The sequence below is a fragment of the Malania oleifera genome, chromosome 10 (genome assembly GCF_029873635.1).
Source record: "Malania oleifera isolate guangnan ecotype guangnan chromosome 10, ASM2987363v1, whole genome shotgun sequence".
NCBI lineage: Eukaryota > Viridiplantae > Streptophyta > Magnoliopsida > Santalales > Ximeniaceae > Malania > Malania oleifera.
The window spans coordinates 20920530-20931905 of record NC_080426.1 but is presented as its reverse complement, the minus strand read 5'-3'; the positions used below and the strand labels follow the sequence as shown (position 1 = coordinate 20931905).

The window sequence follows — 11376 nt, the reverse complement described above, 5'->3', positions numbered from 1 at the left end:
ATTTAGGTAAGTTGGTTATTTTAAATTTTATAAGGTATTTGGTAAATCTGGACTGAGAAAAATATTTTAGATAGAATAATATTGAAATTTTGTTGGAAAAAATGTAATTTCAAGATGTTAGGCTGGGAAACACACAGGTGTAGGTTTAATTTAATTGTGGGCTTCTCAGTAAGTCAGGTAAGGGGATAAATTAAGTTAATATTTTTCATGAAATTATTTACTATTATACAACATTTATTTTCAAGAAAATAAGTATGTTATAAAATTATGTTTAGGAATACTGTTGTTAAATAGGAAAATGATTTTAACACATTTTATAAGAAAATATGATTTCAAAACAAATCATGAGTTTAAAAGGTTATTTATATATGTGTGGTATGAGTATAATATTTTCATGAAAATTATGTTATTTTAAAATATTATGATTTTTTCAAGATAAAATTTTTTTAGCAATTTTCAAGAAAACCATAAAAACAGTATAAAAACTATGGTTTTAAGAATATTATGTTAATAAGTGCAAAAATTTCATGTACAAGTACGTTATGTTATGCCGACGTCAGTGTTATGATTTTTACGTTATGATATGACAGCATAAAATGTCGTAATTATGCATATTATGTCAAGATTTAAGAAAATATTACCATGTTATGTTTTACTCTTAAATATGAAACTACTATATTTAATATCATGAAATGTATTATTCACAATCCGGATAGCTTATTTTAGTTTCACGAAGCACGGTACCGTACTTGTATGTTCACGTTTACGTTTACATTTATGTTAGTAATTCCACACATCTTATGTAGAGTGTGGGAGATGACAGTCAATGTCGCTTTATGATGGTGTCGTAGTTCCCTTGGTAGCCTAGCACAGATGGAATAGGCCCATCGTGCTTACATTGTAATTGATGTTTGACTTAGCATAGTCGGCCAGCAATTGTTAGGTCTCGTCTTCAGGCCGCACAACCTTGTCATGTGGGAGGTAAGATATGACGATAGCTAACTATCTATCTATCCAGAGTAATAATTCAAGTATGATATGTTTATATAAAATGATTTTTCAGTACAAGAATTTAGTATGTTAAATTATGTTATGTTAAATTATGTTTTATTCAAATATGATACAATTGTTTATACCTGATATGAATCATATATAGTTTATATGTTTATCACAAAAAAATATTAATGTTGCCATACACTGATTTTAATTTGTCTTCCTTACTGAGAGGTATCTCACCCCAACATTACAAATATTTCAAAAAATTCAGGTAGGAGGGCGAATAGAGCCCCGCAGCAGTAGAAGTGGACTGAGCTACCCTGTCTGTAGGGTATATTTCTAGTACCCATGGGTTCAAGTTGATCATGACTTTGACAGTTAAGTAGGTTATTAGAATTATTATAAATGTTATTATGTAAAAAAAAAAAAGATATGGAAAAATAAGCAGGTTGAAAGTTTTTAATTGAAGGTTTTTCGAAATTAGATCTTAAAGATCATAATCTTTTAAAAATACTCAATTCACCCCTCTCTTGGGATAACATCGTAATTCACAAACTAACATAATCAAATTTACTTACCTCTTACTTAATCTTGTGATACGATCACAACGAATATCTCTAAAAAATGAAATCAGAAAGAGTGGGTGAATGAGAATTTTAATTATAAAAATTTTTTTCCTCCGCCACTAATTTTTTCACTCACTAATCCTTCTCTTATTTTGAGAATTTTTTGTGAAAAATGAAGGTTGAGAGTTTCCTATTTATAGGAAAATTTTAGAGAAGAAAATGAAATTTGTAAAAGTGTGAGGAGAATGATGAAATTATAATTTTTTTAAAATAAAGGAATGGACATAGGATGAGAGGTACGGGATGGGGATGGGGGTACATGTGGGAAAAATGGGAGCGCTTGCCGACACTCCCATTTTATTAATTTTTAATTAATTTACTTAATTAGTTTTTTTTTTTTGAAACCATTATTATTATCATTGTTATTATTTTTAAGTTATGTTTAAGTATATATATATATATATATATATTTTAAAGAATTAAGTTCGAATTTCGAGAACTCATATGGGTCTCACACAACTTCGAGGTCCAAGTGGGTCCTACGCAACTCTAATAGTTCTTACATGATTTTATGGGTCCTACACAACTTCAAGACTCATGTGGACCACACACGATTTCGGGACTCATGTGGGCCCCACACGATCTTGTGGGCTCCACATAGGATACTTATATTATTATTATTATTATTATTATTGTTATTATTATGTCAATCAAAACATTATTTTAAGTATATGTACTTATTTACATGTACAAACAGTGTCTATCCTGTTTATCTTATGAAATTCCATTTTGACTAGGCCAACCTTCAAGGAGCGATTAAGCCGCAATGATCTCTAAGCACTCGCTAGGATAAGGTATTTCTTAAGCATCAAACATGAAATCAAAGATCCTAATAGAGAATTACATTCGTATTGATATTAACTTAATGATTATTTTTATTTATTATTATTATTATTATTATGCTTTAATTGTATATACATATTCGGGGTCATTATACACACACACACTCTCTCTCTTAGACGGCCTTAAAAGCTTTCACAATCGAAAATAAAAATTAACCTAGTTCTCATGTCATACTCTTTTGTTACTCCCCTCACCATTTAATTTTAAAATTCTAATAATTTTTTAAAAAAAATTTAATTAAGAGATGTTTCTAAATGACACAAGAACAGGTAATATAGTAATTATTATGTCAGTAAACTCATCAATTCTTCTTTTGTTTTGGGTCTTGAAAATCCACGTATTTTTTTTAATAGGACATCATTTGCAAATTAAAAAACAAATAAATAAAAGAATGTCTTTTTTATATCATGTTAAAATATGTTGCACATGTGGTAAGCTTGTCCACTGGGTGTGCCTCTCACGAGGTCAGCCTGTGTGCCTCTCGGGTTCGAGTTTCCCCTGGGTTCCTGAATTTACACCCTCGTGGTGCTGTGGGGCCAGTATCACGGGACGCGGGAATAGTCTTGGCTGTGTTGCATTCTAGGGTAATCTGGTAAATGCCGACTGAGGACACCCGATGATATAAAAAAAAAAAAAAAAATGTTGCACATGCATTAATATTATTCAATAGCACCATACTATGGGCTTGATATAAGTTTTTTGGGCAGATTTAAGTGTCTGCCCCAATGAGAGTTTTAGTATATTTTGTTGAATATTAAAGGGGTTTTCAAAAAGAGAAAATAAAGGAAAAAAAATAATATAATACCATTATTGATATTATGAATAAACTCGGCTAAAACTAAAATTATACTAATATTTCATCATGACTACTTAGTAATAAGTATTTATTATAAAAATGCCTAGATTACAAGCATAGAAAACAAAAAATATTAAAAAGTGGTGCTAATAATAATAATTTTCAATAATAGTATTTATTTTAGTATTTATTTTATTTTAATTTAAATATTTTCGTAAAAAATTAAAACGCGGTAGGCATTTCCGTATATGGTGAATTCCGAAATCTCCCGTTGTCACTCTGGAGTTCTTCGTATGGCCAATCTCCTCGCTATGCTCGACGGTTCGATTCTCTCCATGATACAATACCAGATGCATTATCGATTGCGAGGCTCTGTCCGTTCGTGATCGGGATGGAGAAGGGCGTCAAAAGATGGGTAGTTGACATTTCCGATTGGAACCCTTCTCAGCCCGACTTCTTCTTTGCCATGTCTGTTCTTCCTCAGCACCAGCACTCCTCCATCACCAGGTCAGCTCAGCCCTGACCTCTCAGATTTCTAATTCTTATCTGCAATTCACACATGCCCTTTTCTTGATTCATTCCAAACTGTCTATCGGGAAGTGTTTGAGGGGTAAGTTTGCTTCTTGCTGGTTCTACTGCTCCGTTTGATTGCTCAGAAACCGAAGGAAAAGAAATCAAAACAACAGAAAATCTGAATCCCATTTGCCTTCTTATGCTTCCCGATGAAGCGCGAAGCCGAAAACGCCCAACTGATCTTTTTCGGTAATCAAACAGAACGAGGATTTCATGTTTCTTTAGTTTCCTGGGTAGCGGAGCCTTTAAAGTAATTGAAGTTAATAAAGCTATAGGCAAAGGGACTTCTGGGATTTTAAAGGGTTAATAATTAGACTTTGCCTTGTGACCCTGTGGTTTCTCATTGCTAGATTTGTGAGAATGGAGGATAGAAAACGGGCGCTGGTGAGCCGTTTGCTTCAATATTCGCTTGTCCATGAAGTGTTAGGAATCCCATCTGATGAGATTAGCATTAACCGCACCGCTGAAGGCAAACCCTATGTGGTATGTCAAAAGTAACTTGTTGGCTTGTTTTGCATGTTCTTCATTCATCAATACCGTTTGGTAGAGTTTATAATTTGAGCAACTTGGGGTTTGGATTCGAATTATAATGAAGTATTTGTGAAAATTGAAATCATCTACAAATAACAATCTGTGTTTAAAAATTAAAAACATTGGCAAATAAGGGTTTGTAACTTAAAAGCAAAAACATTAGAGGCGACTTTTTGTTTCCAAAATGAGACTTTGTAGTCCTGTAAGAATATTTTCTTGGTACATTTGAAAAGTTAATCTTCAATATTTCTCCTATTAGTTATAAAAACCTTTGGCAGGTTTCAATCATCAATTTCTTCTCTTCATATACAAAAAAAGATACACCCTTGGCATTTATAGATCGCCCTTTAAGCATATGTAGGCAATCTAACAAAATAATTTCAAGGATTTTGCACCTCGCACATCACCTTATTTTTCACTACATGAAAAGGATTTTTTGGAAATTCCTAAATATCTCCATAACTGCTCATGGTATGATCATAAAAGAAACAATACAAGTAATTTTATAACTGAAAAATAGGAAACTTGGACGCTGTGGGAGTGCACATAGTGTCTGCATGGTTAGTATTAATAATAAATAAATAAACAAAGAAAATATTGTGAGGAGTTAACTCTATGATTGTGTTTGGGAGCATCGATTTTAAGTCTTGAATTTGGATTTGTGTAGTTTTTTATAAACTTAAATAAAATTTTTATATACTACATTTTATCAAAATCCATACAAATCCAAATCCAAATCCAAGCTAGAACTTCATGTTCCCAAATGCTAGGCATGGGTTTTTGTATTTTAGCCAGCATTATACTCAACCTAGCTGTTTTATGTGATGGTCATTTTGTTGCTGCAAAAAATGCTTTTTGCGTAACATCTTGCAGATCGTGAAGTTCAAGTAAATGAGGGAATCGTTATCATCCTTATGTTATTTTATTATCTTCCCATTGCCTTCCTTAACCATGCTTAAAGGAGTCTCATATTTGTGCTTCACCGAACAAATTTCAATTCCCATTCATAGTTTGCTTAAATTTTTGTCATTGAGCACAAATCCTCATTGTTCCTCCAGGAATGTGATCAAATGAACTTGGAATTTCCCAATTTTAACTTTAACACATCCCATCATGGTGACTACGTGGCAATAGCATCTGAACCAATTTGCCTTGTTGGTGTGGATATTGTTTCTCGTACCATTCCGAAGAATGAGGCAGTTCCAGAATTCATTCTAAATTTCTCATCCTACTTCTCAACTTGGGAATGGAGTAAAATAATTTATTCCAACAGTTGTGATGAAATGTTGAATGAGTTTTACAGGTATGACTTTACTTTATTGGTTTTGCTATTATTGGAAAACTGTATTACTTGCATCAATGATTTCATTGAAGTTTAATTAACACTTGGCCCTTCAAGATCAGATTCCCTTTAAATTTTAACAAAAAATGCTGCTTTAATTCTTTGGGTTAAAGTTACGAAAACTCATCAATTGTTCCACAATAGAAAATCACTCTACTAACTTTGACTCGGTGTAAGAATATCCCCAAATTTTTATATGTTACAACTCAGTTAACTAATTTTACTTTGTTCAAGAAGTTCACTAATTATTTAAGGCTACTAATTTAGCGCATAATTATATCTAACTATTGTTAATTATTTTATAAAAAATTAAGAAGTTATAAAATATTTCTATCTATTTAATATGTCATATTAAAAGTGTAATTTTATCTGCTTGAACTCAATAGGTTTCTTGCCATAAGGTACTCTCACATTGAATAAGGAGTTCAATTAAATAGATAAAGATTGATTACTAATTTATAATATACTGTGTTGTACTATTAATTTATAAAACACTCTTGTTTCTTTGCTAATATAGGAAGGACGACCAAGAAAAAAGTGATACATCAACATATTATAGAAATTCCTTTGCATGATAAATTGGGCTTGTAAATCAAAACAAAATTTATCATCTTATTTATTTTAAATAGATTTTATGTGAACTCCACAAAATCAATATCTATCATGAAGGTATATTATCCCTTTTCAAATGAATTTTATATTATAAATTTAAGATATTGAATTACTACATTTAGTTTAGCATCAGATTAAATATATATTATCCTTTTTCAAATGAATTTGATACGATAAATTTAAAATATTGAGTTAATACATTTAGTTTAGCATCAAATTGAACTATCATTAAAGTAAGTTTGGAGTCATTAGTTTAGCATCAAATTTACCAATTTTCATTTGCCTTCATGTAGAACCAAATGAATAATGCATGTATTCATCTTGAGGATTCGGAAAATGATTTACTTGCACAATTTATTATTGATCTGATTTTTTTTTTTTTCATTTGCGCTCATTGACATTCCAACGTGCCAACCTCACCTGGTGGGACTTAAGGTTTGGTTTGTTGTTGTTGTTGACATTCCAATGTACTGAGTTCAAGTAAACTTTATGTTTTCACTCTTGGTTAAATTTGCAGATTTAGCCTGCTTCCTAGCTAATTGTGTCTGCACATGATTTATCCTGAACTTAGTGTAGAGCATTTTCTTGTTACGTGATGTAGTTATTTGAATAAGATGACAAATTTTGATCAAAACCCCAAATCCAAATTTATTTATTTAGTTTTGAATTTTTTATCAGACCAGTTAGATAAACTGTAAGTTTGCTTGCAATGAACATGTTGGGTTAGTCTCCTGAGTCCTGGGCTAAGTTAATTTGAATTTAACTGAGTCATAATTTTTTGCGCAGTCTATAATGTCAAGTGATTGGTTGGATTTTGAGTTCATATTTATTATTATTTATATTATTTTTTTGTTTTTTACTTCTATTCCTGTTGCAACAGGGTCCTAAATTTGTGTGTTGTTTCATAGCATTCACACTGTCTAATGAGCATAGGAGAGTAAGAGGATGCAAATTGTTATGGCTTTTAATCAGTTGGAATCCAAAAGCTATCGTAACTGACCAATGTGGACTAATTCTGCAGATACTGGTGTCTGAAGGAAGCATTTGTCAAAGCAATAGGGACTGGAATGTGGTATAGGTTGGACAAAATTGAGTTTCATCACAACAGATGGAGCGACATATTTGTTAAAATTGATGGGAGGGAGTTGGAGGACTGGAAATTTTGGCTCTCTGAGCTGGGAAAAGGCCATTGGGTTTGTCTCAATTTTTTTCCAATCCTCGTTTGCCCTTTTAACTTATGGTTCTTCAAAGTGTTGAGGTGTGTAAGTTCTGTTTCACAAGGCATTTTGAATGTAGCAAGGGTTTGCTGTAGGTTGGCAGCGGCGGCTTACACAACTTGGGATGAAGGAGAAAATGTGCATATTGCCCTGTCAGCTAATTTCTCTAGAAAATTGCTGACAAGGATAGCCATTTTCCTTCACTTTTGGAGTAGTTTAGATTGGTGTCATTCGAAGCAGAGTTTCATTTTGTTGCTTTTTCTTAGGCCATTTGAGTCTTAATCTTTCAACTTGCGTGACCCTTTTTTTAATGCAATGACAGGTATCCATTGCAAAGGGTCACCCAAGAGCTGCCACTGATAGTTACAAGAGAACCCTGAAGCGGACGGAGTTTGATGAGGAGGAGTATCATTTGGGTCTTCATCTTCCAAATGTAAGTTTTGAATTGCAAACAGTAGACCAACTTGTTCGGTTGTTGCAGAGATCTGAAGAGGACACAACCTAGTTGATGCTAGTGGCCTGAGGTTACTCTGTTTTTTCTTTCTATTTGCAAAGAAGAAAGTGAAAATAAAAAAAGGTTTTGCTTCTCTCAAAATCAATGTTCTCTGAGGCCTGATTTGGAGTTTGGAAAAACTGAGGAGAAGGAGAGAAAAATATGAAGGAATTCACTTTTTTATTTTTGATTATCAAGAAAAATAAAAAAGAAAATAAAAAATGTTCCGACTCAATGAACAAAAACATGATTTTAAATATCATTTATATTTTATTTTTTTAAAACTTTAATCACATTAAAATAAATTTTTATGTTTTGGCATATTTAGTATAAAGGGAAAATATAGTGAAAACTGACTCTTTTTTTTCTTTTTCTGTTCTCTTCTTTTCTCAATCAAAATTCTTGATTCAAATGGGCTCTAAACGAAAGGGGAAGTAAAAAGAAAAAAAAAACTTATTCACGCAATCGGCATGGAAACTTATTTAAAGGGGCCTTTAAAAAATCAATTAGTTAATAGTATAAGTTAAAATTTGTCTCATTTGTTTATTTTGTATTTATGTTCGAAGCAAAGCTTCATTGTGAAAATTGAAGTTATAAAACTATTTAATGAATTTCATTACTAGTAGCATGTAAGTTAAGAAATTAATATATATATATATATATATATATATATATATACATAGAGAGAGAGAGAGAGAGAGGGAAATTGCATCAGAGCTCTTATCTACCTAATTGAGTATGAAGAACAAAGCCGGTTGCTTGTTCATCCTTTTTCTCTCATCAATGCTCTTCCACATCCCATCCTGTAAGGGTTGTTGCCTTATCACCTGCCTGTGGGACACCTGAAAAATACCCGAGCCGGTTCAAATTGTGATTAGAAGGGTTCACATAGTTAATCCCACTCCTCAAGCTCAGCACATGCGTTGTTACTCCATGGAAGACAACAAATTAAAACCACTATCTACAGAGTTTGAGATCTATCGTGGAGAGGCTTATTCTTTCAGGTTCAATATAAGTACTTCTCTCATCAATACTCTTCCGCACGTATTGTACATCTGCCATACGGGCATGGGTTCAGAAATGCTCCCTACTATTTTAGTCCACCAACTCGACAATGGATTCCTAGTGCCTATAGAAAGTATTTGAAGCCACTTATATCTGAAAAAGTATTTATATAGAGAACCTTAATGATTTGTAAATCGGACTAGTTAGTAGGGTCATATCAAACACTTGTCTAACACGCGTCATACTTAGGCATTGCAGAACGGACCATATCAAGTTAAATTAAAACACTTTTATTAAGGTTTGTTGTATTATTTGATTATATTATTTATCTTTGCAGCAACTTTATTAAAGTATGAAGTGTACTATAGGTATTAAAAAGTCAAAGTTGGTAGGCTATTAAAGTAGGTTAATAGGCTATATATTTACGTAGTGTTTTTTGTTACTCATTTTTTTTTATGTTAGTTGTTTTATTAAAGTAAAGATGTCAGTTGCTTTTTTAAAGTAAGTCTGTCAATCAAGGAGAAAGCAAGTTGTGCTTATCCCTTGGAATCTATGGATCTTCGACCCTTTGTTCGGAGAAGAAAAATTGAGACAGATTATTAAAAGTTTATTCAGTCTAAAAGTTCTCTCTTGAAATCTTTCTTTTTATTCAAATACTATTGTGTGACGATTGAAACTCTAAGGAAGCCCAAAGAAGCTCATTAAGGAGAGCGTTCATAGAGGTTCCGATTAAACACCAAGTATAATAGTGGAATCAAGAGGTTGCCTGATACAGTTTCATACAGGTTTAAGAGAGATTGCCAAGATATAGGTAATACAAGTAATAAGCTTTTATTAATTAATTCTTCTTCCCCCTCTTTTCTTTTCCTCAATTTTTGAGTCTAAGAATTTGGTACCATTTTCTTTCCCAATTATTAATAAAATTTTGTTTGTATGTTCAGCTTAGTGTTTATGTAGGTGAGAATGCATGGATGGTAACTGAATGGAGAGTTGAATGGGATGATTATTCACGTTCCATTCTTTTGCATACATAGATCACACTATAATGGAAATGGATATTTTTATTTTCCATTCCATTCTTATGTTTAGTATAAATAATTATAATAATATAATGGAATAATCGTATTAATTTTAAAAAAATATATTAGAATGTACAAATCTATTTTTTTTTTATAAAAAAAATATGATTTTTATTTAAAGAAAAAAATTAAAGCACTCATTGATAATATACATGCATAACTCAAAAATAAAAATAAAAAATAAAAAATTAGAGAGTGAATTCTAACAATTTCATTCTATGAATGTCATACATCTAAAGTGCATACTAAAATTAAAAAGTTCCTTTTTTAATTAACAAGTCCAATGATTTGCCAAATAAAACTAACATTCACATAACAAAAATATCAAAGAATGACCTTCAACCATTCTCTCTTTTCATTATCTACAAAAAAAAAAAAAAAAGGCTCACTAAGCATGTGACCAAAATTAATTTTTGTCATCGTCTTGTGTGTTCGGTCATATTTAGATCCTATATCTTCAGAAGTTTATCATTGATCTTCAATATTAATTCCCTGATGAATGCATTTTCAATTGTATAGCTAACCAGTTCATTAAGCCTATGTAACTCATCACTTAGAAAGGTAATGGACTTTTTCTAACGCTGCGTTTGAGAGCATTGATTTTGGACCTTAAATTTGAATTTGGGTGGATTTGAACAAATTTTAATGCAATTTTATATCACATCTTATTCAAATTCAATATAAATTCAAATCCAATTTCATTTAATAAATATCATGTCTCAAGTACACATTGCATGCAGAGTTTCCTACTCTATTGAGAAGTCCAATAATTTGTCAAATAAAACTAACATTCACATGAAAAAAACTATCTAAGAATGACCTCCACCTATTCTTCCTTTTCATTAACCGCAACAATATTAAGAAAAAAACAAAAAGGCTTAATAAGCATGCAATCAAATCTAATATTACATTTGAGAGCATGAATTTTGAACTTTTGGATTTAAATTTTTATGTGGATTTGGACAGATTTTTGGCAACAACTCAAGATTGGTTTTCTCATTGTCATGGTAGAAATAAAGATGGGTGCTAAACTTCCTAAGCTTGTGACCGATATGGGGTTAGGTGGTCGATCAAGCTTGAGTTATGCAAGGCGAGTATCGATTATTGCATACATCATACGTTTGCAATAGAAGCTTGGGTTGGTTTTGTAACAACACGGATAATTTCATTCAATTTCTTTGATACCACTTATAATAACCAGAATATTCCATATTATGATAATCACTGATACAGACAATGGAAAACCTTAAATGCAAATTACTA

The 11376-nt window shown here is 31.6% G+C and overlaps 1 protein-coding gene across 3 annotated transcripts; it reads left to right on the top strand.

Annotated features, from left to right (window-relative positions):
- The first annotated feature begins 3477 nt into the window (after positions 1-3477).
- On the top strand, positions 3478-8131 carry LOC131165337 (uncharacterized). Of its 3 annotated transcripts, none has more exons than XM_058123022.1 (5): positions 3478-3768; positions 4185-4317; positions 5424-5668; positions 7341-7512; positions 7859-8131. In XM_058123022.1, exons 1-5 carry the CDS (start codon positions 3653-3655, stop codon positions 8039-8041), a joined length of 849 nt encoding a protein of 282 aa, XP_057979005.1. In that variant the 5' UTR covers positions 3478-3652; the 3' UTR covers positions 8042-8131. The 3 variants fall into 3 exon arrangements, with proteins under 3 accessions (XP_057979005.1, XP_057979004.1, XP_057979006.1); XM_058123023.1 differs by having other exon boundaries at positions 3499-4023; XM_058123021.1 differs by having other exon boundaries at positions 3493-4023; positions 7341-8131.
- The last annotated feature ends 3245 nt before the right edge of the window (positions 8132-11376 follow it).

Excerpts from the sequence above, each read along its gene's own strand:
- LOC131165337 (XM_058123021.1), top strand. The coding sequence starts at position 3,974 with ATGCTTCCCGATGAAGCGCGAAGCCGAAAACGCCCAACTGATCTTTTT. Across the intron at positions 4,024-4,184 it reads CGCCCAACTGATCTTTTTCG|ATTTGTGAGAATGGAGGATA; the intron begins GTAATCAAACAG and ends TCTCATTGCTAG. Across the intron at positions 5,669-7,340 it reads ATGTTGAATGAGTTTTACAG|ATACTGGTGTCTGAAGGAAG; the intron begins GTATGACTTTAC and ends CTAATTCTGCAG.